Consider the following 18834-nt stretch of genomic DNA (forward strand, 5'->3'; position numbering starts at 1 on the left):
TATGAATGCTTTGGGAACTAAGCTTGTACAAGGCCTAAGGGCTTTATTTATGTAGTTCCCGATTTTTCATTTCCTCAATTTGTTTAAGAACTATTTTGTATCTTTTGTATCAATGTTGGTTTTAAGCGAGAATGAAATAAATGAGAGTTGATTTGAATTGAATTGAAGAAAGTATTTGGCGTCACCTGTGCCTTGGAGGTTAAAAGCGAACTTAATCACTGTAACCCTCGGGTCTCATCCACCGGCATAAGTGATTTGGGATGTGCAGGTGGACTGGAGTTGCCCTCTACTCTTATCATCCTATTTGTTTGGATTTCAATCAATACAATTTGAATTGAATTGAATATAATACAACTATTGCAGCCAATATCGAATTCTGTAGAACTTTGCAGGAATTACGAATATGTCATGTATGTCCTATCTGTGAAATTGAAACGTTAGCAGTGTCCTAATATTCAAAGTATGCAAGGAAACCCGTTTCCTTGCTAGACTTCACTGTCAGACACTATTGAGTGACTGACTGGATTTTTTCTTCTTTGGTAATAACATACATAAAATGAGCTGAAAAGGGTACATGAGCATTTGTCTACATCAATAACCCACTTCTTGTAATGGCAAAAATGAAACTGATTGAATCCTTGCGCAATACAAAACGTACGACCATTCGGTACAATGGTCTGGAAATCAGACGATTACTGACTTGGTAGCACTTAAGTCGATTCGAAAACTAAGGTCGTTATTTTCCAACTTGAGAGATTTTTAAGCCCCCCTTTTTCTAGGAAATTTATAAATAAATATTATCTTTCAAACATATAGCTCCGTTTAGTCTCATTTCACAACGCCCCCTATCGTCAGAGTCAGCAGCCTAACATGTTAGCCTATGGAATTTTATCCCCCAAAATCGTTAAAAATTCATTTTTTGTTTAAACGAAAAGCACATCCACCCCGACGTACGTTATCACTAGCTCTTTCATGGGAACCCTCATATCCCATTGACTTTTGAAAGTTCACCCACCGTAATTTGATCAAAATAGGTTGCAAGCTCGTCATTGCCTATAATACACATGTGAAACAAGTCGAACTTTGGACTCAGTTTACCAAGCGATTTTAAGATTATAGGTCAAGCACACGAAGGATAAGAAGCATGAATTATCATGGATCACTTCTGCTAGGTTCATTGTGTCCATTTCATCCAACCCCCCCCCCCCCCACCGCAATTTTTCCATTGAAGATAAGCAAACATTTTGCAGAGGTAGGCAAAAGCATTTATTATTTACAAGGGGTGCAATTGTGCACAACATCAAACTCCCCTACTTTAAGTCACGTATTTCATTGTATTATGTAGTTTGGTAGGTTTATTTTTAATAACTGTTTAATTATCAGATATCAATGATAGTTTAAAGATATGGAAAATGTTCTTTTATTTTATTTAGAAAATCAATCTCACATACAAATTCACTACCAAGTGTCGTCTAATCCGCTGATTGTCGTCTGCTATATACGTCCAGCGAGCGAAAATGAGACAACCGGAGCAATATGTGATGAGGCTTTTCTGTGTAAACAAAATAATTATAATTAGGTATTGTTTGTATTATTATTATTATTATTATTTATATGATTATTATTATTATTATTATTCCTACTATTATTATTATTGTAATAATTATTATCATGTTATTATACTATCATATCATGTTGTTTACTTTTAATTATAAAGGACAATGTATAGGCCAGTTGCTAAATTGTACAGAACTTGATTTGGTCGTCTTTATAGGGATCTAAGCTCCACTCAGCTCAGCCACCTTCCAGCAGGCGTCTTTATCGGACTTTGTCGGTTACAGAAACTGTAAGTTTGCTTTAATAAAACTTTTACCTCTTCAGCTATATTCAACCGTGGCCTTCAGCCAATTTGGGACACTAGAACCATGGGGAAGGCGCCCTTGTTCGGTGAATAACGTCCGAAATAAGAAGGATATCAATTTGGGCTCAGGAAGGGTGCGGGATCATATAAATTTTCTTGTCCTATCCCTCATCCTCCCCAAGGGCGTCAATCCGGGGGACAAGGGGGACACGCCCCCCCCCCCCCTGTTCATTCACAGGCTTGGCTGACCCGCCCCTGTGTAATTGTGTCCCCCCCCCCTCCCCTCCCCCCATGCTCAAGCTCGGATTTACGCCCTTGATCCTACCCTTTACCTTTTCTCCCCCTTATCTTCTCTTTGCCCCATTCACCTTTCCGCCGTAGCTACGCAATTAATGTCCATTAACATCGTGTAACATAAATATACATATATATAGATATTGGTGTAAAACTGCTGATTCTCAGTAATTAGATAGAAATACCGAGCTTTGAGTGATAGTATAGAATTACACCACAATCAGCAGTTCACTATGAGAAGAAATCAATCTTTGAATATTCAAGGCCTCATTCATAATTCTGAATTTGACTGTAAAGCGTTCCCTTTACTTTGCTATAAGTGGATCTTTTAATTTTATGTGTTCTTATATTACAGGACGCTTGGTCACAATAGCCTGACTGTTCTTGAAAATGGGACATTCGAAGGTCTTCGTAATTTAGGCGGATTGTAAGTCTACAGAATATCATATTCATGTTGTCACGTTTGTCGATGAAAGCTTGCCCTGAAAAGATATAGTGGGCGAAAGTGTCACGAGATATAAAAAAAAAAATTGTATTTCAGAAAAACAATAAATCGTTCCAGGTATAATTGTATCAGTATATTATGGTTAAAGCTCCACTGCACTACTTGTAGCTACTTGCTTCCTCTATATAGAAAACAATGCCTTATGCCTAGGTCACATATAAACCGGGCCCCGTACGATTTTCCCTACCCTGCGGCGCCCGGGGGGTGCCCGGAGAAAATTGGTCGTGTAAAATGCAAGGCGCCCGTAAGGGTGCCGGCAGGGTGCCAGCCGAGTGCTATCCGGTAACCTTACGGGCTCCGTCCGATGAGCAGGTGTACCGATGTCTCCCGGAAGGTGCCCTGCCGGGGGCCGGACGGGGTCCTCAAGGCGTCCGGCCAGGTGCCGTGCGGTGCACTGAACTACAGAGTGAGTCACAAAAAATGTCCCACTTTTTAAAAGTTGTATTGTTTGAAGTATGAATATTTAATCATGGGTTTCATGATATATCTTGATAGAGTTATCCTCCCAGTACATTTAGGTACCATTTTCATTTGAATCTCTCCATGCATCACTGAATATCAGACAATCTCTACAAAACTGCCAGATCTCACTTACGCCAAGTTACTGGGTGAGGAATAAAACAGTGCATTGAACAAAGACAGTCAGACACGCGCACACGCACACACACTCACAAACATACAAACACACGCACACACAACACACATGGTGACAATTGTTTCATAATTACCCCTTTTCTGATTGAGCGTTGATTTTTATCAAGATCGCTGAATGTTTAAGTGGCATAACCCTATAAATCTTTCCCTTTCTGTACACATTCACTACCACCATCATGTCATCATCATCATCATTGTCATCATCTTAATCTTCATCATCATCATCATCATCATTATCATCATCATCATCATCATCATCATGAAGCACAACATCTACCAATACGCACCAAGAGGACAGCGGCCACTCAACTTTTCGTACGATAAGAAGAATTCCCGACACAAAGTAAGAGTTTGGGTGGGCCTTGTCGGGAATGGAATGCTCATTTGTGTGCGTGTGTCTGTGCCTGTGCGTGTGCGTGTGTTTGTGTGTTTTTGTCTATCTGGCTAATTGGATAATTGAAAAAAACTGATTGTCTTTGTTCAAAATATTATTTTATTCCTCACCTAGCAACTTGGCGCAAGTGAGATCTGGCAGTCTTGTAAAGATTGTCTGATGTTCAGTCATGCATGCAGAGATTCAAATGAAAATGGTACCTAAATGTACTGGGAGGATAACTCTATCAAGACATATCATGAACCTCATGATTAAATATTCATACTTCAAACAATAGAACTTTTAAAAAGTGGGACATTTTTTCTGATTCACTCTGTATGTGTCCTCTGGTATCCGCACCTCCTGTATTTAAAACTGCGTTGTACATTTCGAGATGCCGCCGTGAGGGACACGCACGGGCAATATTCATTTTAAATTGCCCCCGGACGGCAGACGCCTGTTGTTGTGCATATCACCCGGGGCTCTTGAGGGGCCGTGAGGGCGCCGTAGGGTACACGTACGGAACCCTTGAGCACCGCAAGGCGCCCGTAAAGATTTGTCATGAGAATTGACCCCCAAAATCGTGAGGGGCAGTCCGGGCAACGTCCAGAGCCCGCATTGGACCCGTAAGGTTCCCTACGGGCCCTGTACGGGCTTTCTACGGCCTAACGGTCAGATAAAAACGCCGGGAGCAGCCAACTCAGCACCATGGCGCCCGTACGGATTAAAAAACTGTCCCGGCGCTTGTAGGAACTTTACGGCAACCGGCCGGACACCGGCCGAAAATTCCCAAAATGTCTGTTTTTACTCGCCGTACGGGCCCCGGAGTGTATATGTGAAAGCCCCATTAGCGATGCCCGTTGGTCCCGATGATCCTCTTTTTCTTATGTTAATTGAGAGCTGAGTTGATTAGATAACCACCTGTCAGTCACCAGCAGGGTGGTCTAATCCCTCCTGGCAAAACTAGTGCAGACGGGCTTTAAGATAATAATGAAAAAAGTTCCATGACACCTCGAAATTTAATTACCTGTGTGACATTTGTTATGACCAATTCATGACACCTTTATCAGACATGCACTGACAGACTGAAGCTCCCTGACGCGACGTGGCGATCGACAAATCGGCACGAAAATAACTAGCATCTATATTCAGTCTGCCAGAATACGTTTGAGAAAGATGTCTGGACTTAAACACCGAAATCGTGACACAGGTAATAAATGTTGATGTGTCTCAGAACTCTCTTCGAGAAGAAAAAAACTACTTAACAATAAATGAAAAGGTAATGTTTTTACTGTCTATTTTTACCATCATGTAGAAGTTTGGATTTCAACAAGATTACTCGATTGTACGAAGGCTGCTTTAGAGGTCTTGATAGCCTTTACTTCATGTAAGTAGGTCGATACTTTAGAGACAGGTAGATTATTCATGTTTAAAAAAATAAAATAAACAGATAACCATATTTTGAACTGGCAACAATGAAAGGCGTAGTCCACACAGGCACTTGTAGGCTTATAGGATTTTGTACCTTCTTCATTTCATTGGTATCGTATTTATACACGGTAAAATATATTGCACCCTCTGGCTTTTCTTCAGTCTTCACTATGCCGTGAACGAGATTTAGAAGAAGAAAAAAGTAATGTGTACATCACACAAAATAGAACGCCCTTCAATGCACTTAATAAAACTAACACAATTACATAATCCAGTGTATTTTAGCAGAATATAAATAATCTCATCGCCATGTATTTGGTACGAATAAGATTCATAATTCATTACTTCAATGATTTGCCGAATAACCTGCAGTTGCCAGCTATCAATACGTATCCAATCCACAAATTAGTAACTTTATTTTCAATCTCCCTGTGATTGTTTGTGTGTATGTTTTTTTTTTTTTTAATCATATTTCTTCTGCTTTATGGAATGTATGATGCTGTATCATCCTAATTGTCTATATGATATACACAATTTTATTTAAAAAACGGGTATTACTATTAATGTGCTACATTTGTATATATGAACTGTTCTCAAATGTATTACCATGACTACATTATTATTTCTTTTTCAGAAATTTTGAATTCAATGATTTGACAACTATCCCATCCGGTGCATTTTTTGATGTGGGGCAGACATTGGATAGTTTGTAAGCTTCATCACTAATATTTTATTTGACATGATTGTATGATTATATTAATGTTAACATACTACTACGCTGTTGCCATATATTTGCTCTTACCTTTTTTTATGAAATGATTGTGACAATATGGTTTATTCTTGATGGATAAAGTTCTGGGAAACTGTATACTTCGAAGCATGAATGATAATAGGAAAGAATTGATTTACCAACTATTTTGGCAACAGTGTATTTCCACTCAATTGTGAGCTTGTTAAGGAATAGTAAGGTCTTGTCTATCCAAGATGGCCTCATAGGTATTACTCCTGTTATCCCTGAGGGCCTTTCATTTATCATTACCTCAGCATTAATTTCCAACTTCACCAGCAAGGGTCGAGTGGGATAAATATTGAGGAAACACCTTGTTTAAGAATATAAACGAACCCATCTTGTCTTGCGCGGGAGTCAAGATACTGTACCACTGTACCACATGCATGCAGTGATTCTAATTCTAAATATAGTCGTGTTGGTTTGCACATAATTTATCAAGGCGCAGTACTTGACGCTCTTGGAATATAACTGAATAATGCAACCACTTAATGTTAAATTGATTTTCGAAAAAAGAAACCTCTGCCTTTGTCTCTGTAATCTCTGTTCGACAGTGCTATAGGTAAAGTTGGAGCCTCTTGATACTAATACCGTTTAATTATGCTGAAGGCCTGTTTCTACGGTAGTTAATTTGTGAAATCAATGACTTTTCCCCCCTCTTTTTTGGTTGATCAACCAGCAATTATGACAATCAATCTTTAAATTTCTTCGATATTTGTCTTTACCCTAAAAGGGCCGGGCTATTTGAGGTCTTAGGACGGCCGGGGGGGGGGGCATTATGGCCCCCCTTAAGATCTCGGCCGTGAAGTGACCGATCTCCGCGAAAATTTGCATGCATGTCAAGTGAAGTGTATAGAATAATATGATAATTTCATTTTTTTTTAACTCACTTATTTCCATATTTATGGTAATTTATGCAAATAAGGTCATAAAACTACATTTTTACCCATAGATCATATATTATCCATATTTAAGCATTCTTTTTCACTACATATATTCATTTTGACCAAGACCATTTTGAATAAAAATATGACCAAAAAATTTGGAAGAGCCAGCTTATTGTTTTGATAATTTCTTATGTATTTCATTGTTTTTTTAACTTATGTATTTTATTGTTTTTGTTGTTTTTATTTCATTTCTTACTACAATTCAACTATTTTGACTCCCAAAACAACCACCTTAACTTTAAACAAGACCCTATAACCAATGTTTAATCTATTTTTAGGAAAAATGACATTTCCGTATGTTTTGTTCACAAATCACAAAAATGAGCGATTTTCGGGCTGACATGCAAAGACAAAAGGTCACGTGACCTTGTAACTGTAGGTCCGATTTTCAAATTTTTTTTTTTGAAGATGCGCAAGACTCGAAAGAAAAAAGTCAGCGAGCGGCGGGGCACCATCCATATGCGTTCCCGAGCAATCGGAAAAATCGTGGAGGGGGGGAATGCCCCCCCCCCCCGCCTTATAAGGGTTAAATCAGTAAATAATTGATTTCATTTGCATCTTTTATCTCATTTTATATAGGATTATCACCCATAATCATTTGACGTCTATTAATGCATCTATTTTCTACGGGCTCAATAAGCTTGACTTAGCGTAAGTAAAGAGTGGCGGTCCAGATATTTAGGAGCTTTGCTCCCTCTCTCTCTCTCTCTCCCTCACCCTCGCTCTCTCATACCAAAACGGTCTGCGAATACACTCTAGCAGTCTGGCGGTCATTTGTCTTAATCCTTCACTGTTCAACGATCCGCCATGATTTCATTTCCAAATCATTGTGGTTAATAAAAGATTCTACAACATAATTTATTCTATTGAAAAATATTATTTCTCCGCATGAAATTTCCTACAATTAACAAGTTTCTAACTTCAGTCGCTGAACTGGATTTAATGTATAAAATTGGAGCTGATCCATCGCCAAACTGTGCCTGTGGAAAGATCCAACTATGGATCACGTACAAATCCCCTCACGGTGCTTCTGGACTTCGAGAGCTCGATGATGGGACAATCAGTTGGCTAAATAAGGATCTTCCTATATCTGGATGATGTACTCCTTGATATTCTACGTACGAACGAACAAACTGGACCCTAACTCTAAACGCAACCCTTGACCTAACATCTCCCCCCCCCCCCCCCAAAAAAAAAAAAAAAAAAATTAAAAAAAATCGCAACCTGTTTACCTCTAAACTTTCGAAGGACTATATTATGGAGCAATTGTCACCGAGGCAAATGTCGGATCATCAACAACAAAAAATGGATTTTTACCACGTGTACTTTTTTTCTCCCCAGGTCGTTCCAAGGAAATCCGATCACTACCATTGAACCTGGTGCTCTGAATGGTTTGCCTACGTTGAGGGATGTGTGAGTATTTTGGGTCATCTAAATGAACACAAGGGAGTTTCTAAATGACGGATCCAGGGTATTTGCAAAAGGGGGACACCATCTGATAAAAATAATAATAATAATTAAATCGCCACTGAATTGCTAGCGGGAGAGGATGATGTGACATGTATTGATGTCGGCAAATCTGCGAAATGGTTGTCGATAGGTTACGTTAGAGCACATGCTGGAAAATTGATGAGAAATTCGGAAAATATATCGTAAGCTTATATACACTGTCACAGATTACATTCTGAAATAGGAAAGCATTTTTGTTGTCTATAGCCTCGATGACCAAATGTGCACTGGGGTATCCATCGCCTTCATTTGAAAGCCATGAAAATATCAACAACGCTATAGAAACAAATCTAAGGCATGTGAGCTGCCTCCACTTAATTATGTGTAACGTGATGACAGCGTTTAAATTCAGGTTGTCGTTTTATTTGAAAGGACGGGAATTCTTTTGAAGAAGCGAAATAGTATCTAAAAGGTTAATTAAATCATCATTTAAAAAAACTGCGAACTTGTGACGAATATTTCCCTACAATATAAGCCCTCGAAAATAACTCTTTATCATACTTTTCTTGCTTTATTTTCAGGCGACTTCTTTCTTCTGACAGAATTCGCCTTCAGCCAAATACATTTGTTGGCCCTTCTAAGATTGAGTTATTGTAAGTACAGACTTACAGCTATCAGAATCCCGAGTTCATTTTACATGTTTTGAAGTTAGCACCGACTTGTTCTTGTTCGATTCTTTCAGTGTTATCCTGTTCCGATCCGCGTGACTTCAATGAAGTATGATATGGAGCGCCAAAGGGCCAATATCAACAGTCACAAAAACAAACAAAGATGCATACAAACAAACAAAGAAGCATACAAACAAACAAAGGACAGAGCAAAATAGACAAAGTACCCAGAAGAAAGGACCAATTAACAAAGAATAAATCAAAGGTCAGAGCAAAATAGACAAAGTACAGGTCAGAAGAAACAGAGGGCGTTTTGGTTTACGGTAAGCAAATAGACATCAAGCACGAAAACGAGAAAGGACAAACTCAAAAGGACATCAGCTCAGCTACGAAGTGACCCTCAAAGGACAACAGAGGGCGTCCTCGAGGTTTTTTTTCTTTTTAATCTAGGGCCTACTCCAATATAATACGCTGTAGGTCAATACAACAAATATGGGCTTTCATCGAAAGGGTGCGGTGCGGTGCGGCGCGGTGTGGTGTGCTCAACGCACCCATTCGATAAAAGAGGGAGGCCTTTTCTCGAAAGGGTGCGTTGAGAGCGGAGTACCATTTTAACACACCCTTTCGATGAAAGCGGGGGGGGGGGGGGCTTTTCTCGAAAGGGTGCGTCGACTAGTCTTTCGCATCAGTCGTTTAAAATGAGGATCTCGGACAGAAGGTAATAGTTGCCAATTTAAGTATATCGAAAATGTATTAAATGAAATGGAATGGTCTTGATTACAGAGTGGTCTCTTTGATGGGGGAGACAGAGAGAAGAAAAAAAGGGAAAGGGAAGATAAAAGGAAAGAAAGAAGAATAAGAAGAGAAGAGGGAATAAGGTGGGGGGCGAAGGACTCTTGCCCCCCCCCCCCCCCCCCCCGCCAAAAAATAAATCAGAGAGAGAGAGAAAGAGAAGGGAAAGGGAAAGAAGATAAAAGGAAAGAAAGAAGAAGAAGAAGAAGAAAAGAGGTAAACGGGGGCAAAGGGCTTTTGCCTCTCCCCCCCCCCCCCGCCAACAAATAAATAGGAGAGAGAGAGAAGGGAAAGGGAAAAGGAAAGAGAAGATAAAAGGAAAGAAAGAAGAGGAAAAAGAAAAAAGAGGGACACGGGGGCGAAGGGCTCTTGCCCTCCCCCACCCCCCCCCCCCAGAAAAAATATAAGAGAGAGAGAGAGAGAGAGAAGGGAAAGGGAAAGGGAAAGAGAATATAAAAGGAAAGAAAGAAGCATAAGAAGAAAAGAGGGAAAGGGGGCGAAGGGCTCTTGCCAACAAAATAAATAAGAGAGAGAGAGAAGGGAAAGGGAAAGAGGAGATAAAAGGAAAGAAAGAAGAGGAAGAAGAAGAAGAAAAGAGGGAAACGGGGCGAAGGGCTCTTGCCCTCCCCCCCCCCCCCCCCGCCAAAAATAAATAAGAGAGAGAGAGAGAGAATCTGTTCTGATCCTGGTCCTGATCCTCAAGAGGGATATAAAGATGACCAATAAGAACGTTATCGTTCGAGAGAGAGTGTTTGTTGCTTCTAGAACATTTTAGAATTAAGTCCCATCACATTGCAGTTGTGGGGAGGGACTATGATTATATTACCCCCTTGGATGGCTTCCCATAAGAGTCCGGCTTTGAAGGTTTCGACTGCGTCGCAGGCAAAGATGCTGGGGTGGGGGGAAGTAAATTCCAGGCCCGTATGGTTCTTGGAAAGAAGGTGAGTCGATATATATCCGTCTTCATCTTATGTTGGAGAAGGAGAGGGAAAGAGAAGATAAAAGGAAAGAAAGAAGAGGAAGAGGAAGAAGAATTCGTGTTCTGCCAGTGTCACAAATAGATATATAAATATGCTCATCTGACGATAATTTGATGTATAAAACCCCTCACCTTCTTGGGGCTCCGCCCCTTGGATCCAACACCAATTTGTGTCCTTCCAGTGTCACAAATAGATATAAAAATATGCTCATCTGACCGTTATTTATTGCCCAAAACCCCTGAGCTTCTGGGTGCTCCACCCCCTGGACCCCACGCCAATTCGTGACCCCTGTGTCACAAATAAGGTATAAAATAATAATTATTTAATGGACAAAACTCCTGAGCTTCTGGGGGCTCCGCCCCCTGGACCCAACACCAAATTGTGTCCTGCCACTGTCACAAATAAGGTATAAAATTATGCTCATCCGACGTTAATTTTGATGTTTAATACCCCTGAGCTTCTGAGGGCTCCGCCCTGTGAAAAAACGTGTAAAAAAAACACGTTAATTTTTACCGTTTTGGGGAGATATCCCCCCCCCCCCTGGCGTTCAAGGGGGGGGGGGTACGATTTTTCAAATTTTTGAGGGCCCCAAAAAAGATTAGTGCTCTCTAGTAATTTCGCGACTACTCCGGAACCGCGGCAGTTTTTCTTTCATGACTTTTTTCTTTCGAGTCTTACGCATCTTTTGAAACATTTTTTTGTTGAAAATCGGACGTATAATTGCGGAGTCACGTGACCTTTTGTTTTTGCATGTCAAAAAAATCTAAAATCGCTCATTTTTGTGATTTATGTACCAAACATATGGAAATACCATTTATTCTTTTAAAAAAGAGAAAACATTGGTTATTTGGTCTTGTTTCAAGTAAATTTGTTTGATTTTGGGTAAAAATAGTTGAATTGTGGTTAGAAATGATATGAAATAACAAAATAATATAATACATAAATACAAATAATCAAAACAAGAGATAACATAGGGATAAACTGGCTCTTCCAACTTTGTTGTCGTATTATTATTCTAACGAATATATGAAGTGAAAAAGAACGCTCGAATATGAATTATATATGATTTATGGGTAAAAATGTGAATTCTCTGACATTGTTTGCATAAATTACCATAAATATGCATTTTCGCGGCGATCGGCTGTGAAACGGCCGAGATCTTAGGAGGACCCCCCCCCCCCCCACCCTCAAGTCCACTCCAATCACATTGAAAAAAGTATGACTTAAATCATCTCTCTCATCATTATACCGCTATAGTATTCATGTTTTTAATATTATTTATTTTCCATTAAACAAGTTCATAGAGAAAATACTTATCTCTCTGCAACATTAAAAAAGAATCTTCATTAATATGTCTTAATTTGTATTGATAGCCTTGTGGTCGCCAACAGTGGCGAAGGCAGGGCGTCTCCAAAGGGGGTGTGGGGGTGCGACACCCCCCCCCCCCACCTGTCAGGATATTGTCGGTAAAATTGCGCTGCCGTCGGGAAAAGAGAAAAGGGGGAGGGGAAAAAGAGAGTAAAAGGGAAAGAAAAGAAAAAAAGAAAAAGAAAAGAAAAAAAGAAAAGAAAGGAAAGAAAAGAGAAGAAAGAAAAGAAAGAAAGAGAAAAACGAAAAAGCGGGAGAATAGGAAAGAAAGGAGGCAAGAGCCCTTTGCCCCCGTTACCCTCTTTTCTTCTTCTTCCTCTTCTTTCTTTCCTTTTATCTTCTCTTTCCCTTTCCCTTCTCTCTCTCTCTTATTTATTTTTTTGGCGGGGGGGGGGGAGGAGGGGAAGAAGGGCTAGGAGGCAAGAGCCCTTCGCCTCCGTTTCCTTCTTTTTCCTCTTCTTTCTTTCCTTTTATCTTCTCTTTCCCTTTCCCTTTCCCTTCTCTCTCTTACTTATCTTTTGGCGGGGGAGGAGGAGGAGGCAAGAGCCCCTCTTTTCTTCATATTCTTCTTCCTTTCCTTTTTTATTCTCTTTCCCTTTCCCTTTCCCTTCTCTCTTTCTCTCTTATTTATTTTTTGGCGGGGGGGGGAGGCAAGAGCCTTTCGCCCCCGTTTCCCTCTTTTCTTCTTCTTCTTCCTCTTCTTTCTTTCCTTTTATTTTCCCTTTCCCTTTTTTCCTTCTCTCTGTCTCCCCCATCAAAGAGACCACTCTGTAATCAAGACCATTCCATTTCATTTAATACATTTTCGATATACTTAAATTGGCAACTATTACCTTCTGTCCGAGATCCTCATTTTAAACGACTGATGCGAAAGACTAGTCGACGCACCCTTTCGAGAAAAGCCCCCCCCCCCCCCCCCCCCCCGCTTTCATCGAAAGGGTGTGTTAAAATGGTACTCCGCTCTCAACGCACCCTTTCGAGAAAAGGCCCCCCTCTTTTATCGAATGGGTGCGTTGAGCACACCACACCGCGCCGCACCGCACCGCACCCTTTCGATGAAAGCCCATATTTGTTGTATTGACCTACAGCGTATTATATTGGAGTAGGCCCTAGATTAAAAAGAAAAAACCTCGAGGACGCCCTCTGTTGTCCTTTGAGGGTCACTTCGTAGCTGAGCTGATGTCCTTTTGAGTTTGTCCTTTCTCGTTTTCGTGCTTGATGTCTATTTGCTTACCGTAAACCAAAACGCCCTCTGTTGTCCTTTGAGGGTCACTTCGTAGCTGAGCTGATGTCCTTTTGAGTTTGTCCTTTCTCGTTTTCGTGCTTGATGTCTATTTGCTTACCGTAAACCAAAACGCCCTCTGTTGTCCTTTGAGGGTCACTTCGTAGCTGAGCTGATGTCCTTTTGAGTTTGTCCTTTCTCGTTTTCGTGCTTGATGTCTATTTGCTTACCGTAAACAAAACGCCCTCTGTTTCTTCTGACCTGTACTTTGTCTATTTTGCTCTGACCTTTGATTTATTCTTTGTTAATTGGTCCTTTCTTCTGGGTACTTTGTCTATTTTGCTCTGTCCTTTGTTTGTTTGTATGCTTCTTTGTTTGTTTGTATGCATCTTTGTTTGTTTTTGTGACTGTTGATATTGGCCCCTTTGGCGCTCCATACTAATATAGGGTAATTTTTTCAGTTAAATTATGAAAAATGTTAATTTTGATAAAAAAAATCAATAATTATGAATATACACAATATTCAGAAAATAGTATCAATTCTTCAAAGTTCATAAAAGATCTTGTGAAATGTCATGCACGCAATATGATAAAAAATCATATAACCTTGGCAAAGGCATGGGGAAATAAAGTTTTGGAGGATTAAAAAGGGAAATTAATGGGATTAAACTATATAAAGCAATTGATATAAAGTGAGGACAATACGTCACAAACTGATAACCAAATTGGCAATTTGTGTAGGGATTTCACTTGTTCCATAGTTTTATATATTTTTTCAAAAGTTCATAACTTTCTTATCAGTTATCCGATTTTGCTCAAACTTCTTTTGACTGGTTTATCTGATTTGTTTGCTTCTATTGAAAGTATAGGGTTATTTTTGGAGTGGACTTGTACTTTAATACCATGTCAGTGACTGGGTGAAAATTAATTATCCATGTGCCAGTAATTAACAGATAATAATAATAATAATAATAATAATAATAATAATAATAATAATAATTATAATAATGATAATAATGATAATAATAATAATGATAGCAATAATGTTTTTTTTTAATATGATAATAAAAATAATAATAAGGATAATAATAATACTGCTATAATAATGCTAATAATGATAATGGTAATAATGATAATAATAATAATGATAATAGCAATAATAGTTATAATAAAAAAAGTATCAAAAAACGTTTCTAAGCGCTTTATTTTATAATTGTTATTACCCCGGTCATTGTATTCAATTGCTAATCCGCAACATGATAGAGCATTCGTTCCGCTCCCTGGGGACTATTCCGGGCAGGCTCCATTTTACAAGCGCACACATGCCAATCCAACCACAGTAACGTTCGCATCCTACCGGGTACCCATTTAACAACTGGGCGGACAGTGGCAAATATAGATTAATCTCTTGCCAAAGGACAATTATTAAGTACCGCGGAGGGATTCGAGCCGCGAACCATGCAATCCACAGGACGGTGACTTATCCACTAGACCACGACACCTCTTCACAAGCAAACAGTTAGGACAGGGTGAAAGGTGCATTCATTGCAATTACTGCCTTCACTGCTCTGATTGGTGAAGGTTATATCACAAGAGAAATGACGCCTCGTGTCCGACGGGTGTACAAGACATTGTCCATCCTTATGATAGCATGATCAAGCAAAGTTGCATTCTGTTATCATGTTGTTTACAAATTAGCGGGCATTTACATAAATATGGAAGAATAATAGTAAATATGATTTTCAATAACTTGTAGTAGAATGGAGGGATAAGCCTTTTGTCGTCTTGCACACATCAGAGTAAAACGCAATAATGATCAGAAAGCCAAATATAAGACCATACTAATTTTTAATTTACAGTGACTAACATTTTCGAAGCGTCACTTTATAACTCACTTATTAGAGTCTGCTGTAACAGCACATTTCGTAAATTGTGCCGTGAGACTATTGGTCATATTTTGCAACTATTTCAATGAAAATTAATGCTTCAGTTTGTATTAGTCGTCTCGTCTGTCTTTTACAGAGTTGTTCGAGACGAACGAGTCTGTTGCATCATTCCAGAAAGCTTCGGGTGTACAACACGAGAACTGCCACATCCGCTCTTCACATGTCGAAGGACATTCCTCCAAAATATGACCATCAAAGTGTTCATCTGGATCCTTAGCATCAGTGCCTTGCTTGGTAATGGGTTTGTCATCTTCACAAGATTGCGGGATAAACCGAAAACAGCCACTGCTTCTGTTCAATCCACCTTGATCAGCAACCTTGCCGTGTCGGATTTCTTGATGGGTATATACATGTTGATCATTGCTGTCATGGATCTGTACATTGGTGAAGCGTACTTCTGGGATGGCATCGGGAACGAGTGGCGAACCAGCAATGCTTGTCAAATCGCTGGGTTGTCTCATTCCTCAGCACCGAGGCATCGGTTTTCTTGTTGACCTTGATCAGCGTTGATCGCTTCATCGTCATCCAGTTCCCGTTTAGTCAGAATCGTCTGGGTGTCAAGTCCTCCCGTGTATTTGCGGCGATTGCGTGGCTTCTGGCATTGATCCTCAGTGTTGTCTATCTCCTCCTGAACCAGCTGGAATCTGACGCACACGGCTTGAGTGATGTCTGCGTGGGACTTCCGCTCATCCGCAAGTTCTCCTCCGTATACTCGGAGGTGGACAGCTACACTTTGACTCGCTACGGCCTCACCACCTTCAACTTTCTTGCCTCTGGAACGTCCCCCACCTGGCAGTTTTCCATTGCCATCTACCTGGGAGTGAACCTCGTCAGTTTCCTGGTCATCATCTGCTGCTACGTCGCCATTTTCTTCAGCGTTCGCTCGAGCAGGAAGGCGGCAGGAAAGAAGTCGGCCACTGAGATCAAGATGGCGCGCAAGCTGTTTTTCATCGTTGGGACCGACTTCTTTTGCTGGATGCCTATCATTATCATGGGGATCTTCACCCAAGCTGGTGTCATCACTCTCTCATCCAATATCTACGCTTGGTTGGTGGTCTTTGTTCTGCCCATCAATTCCTCTATCAATCCTTTCCTCTATACCCTCATCGAAAAAGTAACCAAATAAGCACTGAAGTCTAATTTACAATATATGAGTGAGATTGTTGTATCGATGAATTGTTTTCACATTTTACCGATCTCTGTTTTCTTATAATTTAATGAACTAGTTTGTAGAAAGAATCTGCGCACCTGCAAATAAAGCTACTGGATTCGTAGTCATGAAAGTTATGTTATCATCGATGTACCGACAGCACGTATTCTTTTCAAGAGGGCAAACAAAATGTATTCAGAAGCACCTTTGTCACTTTGGCAGTGATTATTCTAAAATGCACAACTAAAGTGGGACTTCTCCGTGTTTAAAATATTTGAGGATATTCGGGGTAATTATTTTGAACATGTGCTAAGTACGAACTGGTCTAGAGTAACCTTAATATTTTTGATATCACAGATTGTGCATTATAATCCATTCCCGACGTGGAACCTGTATTAAGCCGATGAGAATGACAAAAAAGGAGTGAACTTGATATGTATGTTTTATAAGTATTGTATTCATTTTTATAGCATTTAGATTATACACATTTGTATTTTGTAATAAACGTTTTAACGAAATCAACAGCTTCAACATTTCCCAAATACACGATTATCACATCCAATTATTGAATACGACAATTATGGATCTACCACTACTACCGCTTTTCTGGAAACCACTAATGGTTATATTGGTTGTATATGTATTAACGTACTAAGTATAATTATGTTGATCAAAGTATTGCCTGTATGCCCATACAATTATTTACGGAGCTCTGACTTTCCCCCTGCCCCTACGAATAGAGGAAAGAAAAGAACCGTAGGAAAAAAAGAGCGTAAAGCGGGTTGTATTAGTGGTTCTAGAGGGGGATTAGGGGCTCAACCAATTTGATAGTATATCAATATAAAGACATATAGAAATATGTATATATGTAAATGTGTGTGTGTTCAAATGCAGATTCGGATTCTTGCATAGTACACTCGTGTAGCGTCACTACGATATTCTGTTGATGAACAATATTTATCAATCAAGGATATAGTATATAATTATAGTCAATTTGTAGAAAATGAATGTAACCCCCCCCCCCCCCCCCCCCCCCTCTTCGATTCTCTTTCTAGTCAGGATCCATTCTTCCGCGCAACTGCATGGTTACATGAACCCATATAGACTTATTGTATTCAAATGAGTAAAGTGTTGTTTATCATTAATATTGATCCCATTTCCTAACACCTTACTGATCAAATTTGAGTGTCTTCATATTTATTTATGATACATGTATATAGGAAAGAGAAAGAAAGTGCATACGACTAATTTGTATTATTGCCAGGAAATATGTTGCTTCGATTAAAATCTTTAAAATAAACAAGGATCTCTAATGCTCTCTCTCTCTCTCTCTCTCTCTCTCTCTCTCTCTTCCTCTCTCTCTCTCTCTCTCGACAACTATCCATCTCCATCAGATCACGAGCTATAAAATAAAGTGTTCTCATTAGTCGTCAGATTCCCACAAACCTCTTAAGCTATTCCTTTGATTTTGTTGTTGCTTTTAACTCAATGTTGGACAAGAGTTTTCCTCGACGGAGAGGGAAAAGAACGGGATTTGTTATGGAAGATGTGTCTACGGTTGGAAGAGAATGGAGAGAGAGAGAGAGAGAGGGGGGGGGGAGGGGGAGAGAGAGAAACAAAATATCGCAAACAATGTGTGTGTGTGCGTGAGAGATGGAGAGAGAGAAAGAGAGAGAGAAAGAGAGGGGGCGGAGGAAGGAACGGAGGGAGGGAGAGAGAGAAAGATAGATGTTGGAATAAGACGGTGTGATAGGTGGGATAATGAGGACAATTTGAGGCGAATTGTTGGTGCACGAAAAACTGTCGGGAAATAATTTAGAAATAATTTGGTTGATAACCATTTATTGTGAGACTGCTATTTGAGGATGAGAATTATTTGATGAGTATGGGACAATCAAGGAATAAATTACTAACTAAAAATGTAACAAGTTATCATGAAGAGGGACACTGAAAGCAATGATAGAATGCGAATGATAGACTCGATGGAGTCCTCAAATTTGTATCTAGTAAACCCAAAATTACTTATTGCCCATAGATCCATAATACATCATGGTCCTGACCTATGGAGCTCTCTCCCAGAATCTATTAAATCATGTTGCTCCCTTTACTCATTTAAGGCCAAAGTTAAAACGATGTTATTATCAGAATACTCAAGGTAGAATTTCTGTGTCAACTCTTCATTCTTTATCATGTCATATCTTCTTTCCAGGGGCGTACATCCGTACCGAGGAGTGGGGGGGGGGGGGGTGATCGGCGATAGCCATCACATACTACACGCCAGGCGCGTACGCAGGATTTTTTCAAGGGGGGGGGGGGTTTAAATTTATAAATCGGGCCGAAAATTTCGCAACGACTCAGCCGACCGCTGAATAAGCGGGGGGGGGGGTAAGAGGACACTTTTTTTGGG

At 39.9% G+C, this 18834-nt stretch overlaps 1 protein-coding gene across 1 annotated transcript; it reads left to right on the top strand.

Moving 5' to 3' along the window:
- Nucleotides 1-7437: 7437 nt before the first annotated feature.
- LOC115924158 (G-protein coupled receptor GRL101-like) lies at nucleotides 7438-16403 on the top strand. Its single transcript, XM_030986007.1, has 5 exons — nucleotides 7438-7503; nucleotides 8194-8265; nucleotides 8883-8954; nucleotides 15354-15728; nucleotides 15782-16403. The coding sequence occupies exons 4-5, from the start codon at nucleotides 15463-15465 to the stop codon at nucleotides 16401-16403; spliced, it is 888 nt and encodes a 295-aa protein (XP_030841867.1). The 5' UTR covers nucleotides 7438-7503; nucleotides 8194-8265; nucleotides 8883-8954; nucleotides 15354-15462.
- The last annotated feature ends 2431 nt before the right edge of the window (nucleotides 16404-18834 follow it).

This window comes from Strongylocentrotus purpuratus, unplaced genomic scaffold (genome assembly GCF_000002235.5).
Source record: "Strongylocentrotus purpuratus isolate Spur 01 unplaced genomic scaffold, Spur_5.0 spur5_scaffold_15, whole genome shotgun sequence".
Taxonomy (NCBI): Eukaryota; Metazoa; Echinodermata; class Echinoidea; order Camarodonta; family Strongylocentrotidae; genus Strongylocentrotus; species Strongylocentrotus purpuratus.

Coding starts and splice junctions, on each gene's coding strand:
- LOC115924158 (XM_030986007.1), top strand. CDS start 15,463: ATGACCATCAAAGTGTTCATCTGGATCCTTAGCATCAGTGCCTTGCTT. Junction 15,729..15,781: donor AATGCTTGTCAAATCGCTGG/GTTGTCTCATTC, acceptor GACCTTGATCAG/CGTTGATCGCTTCATCGTCA.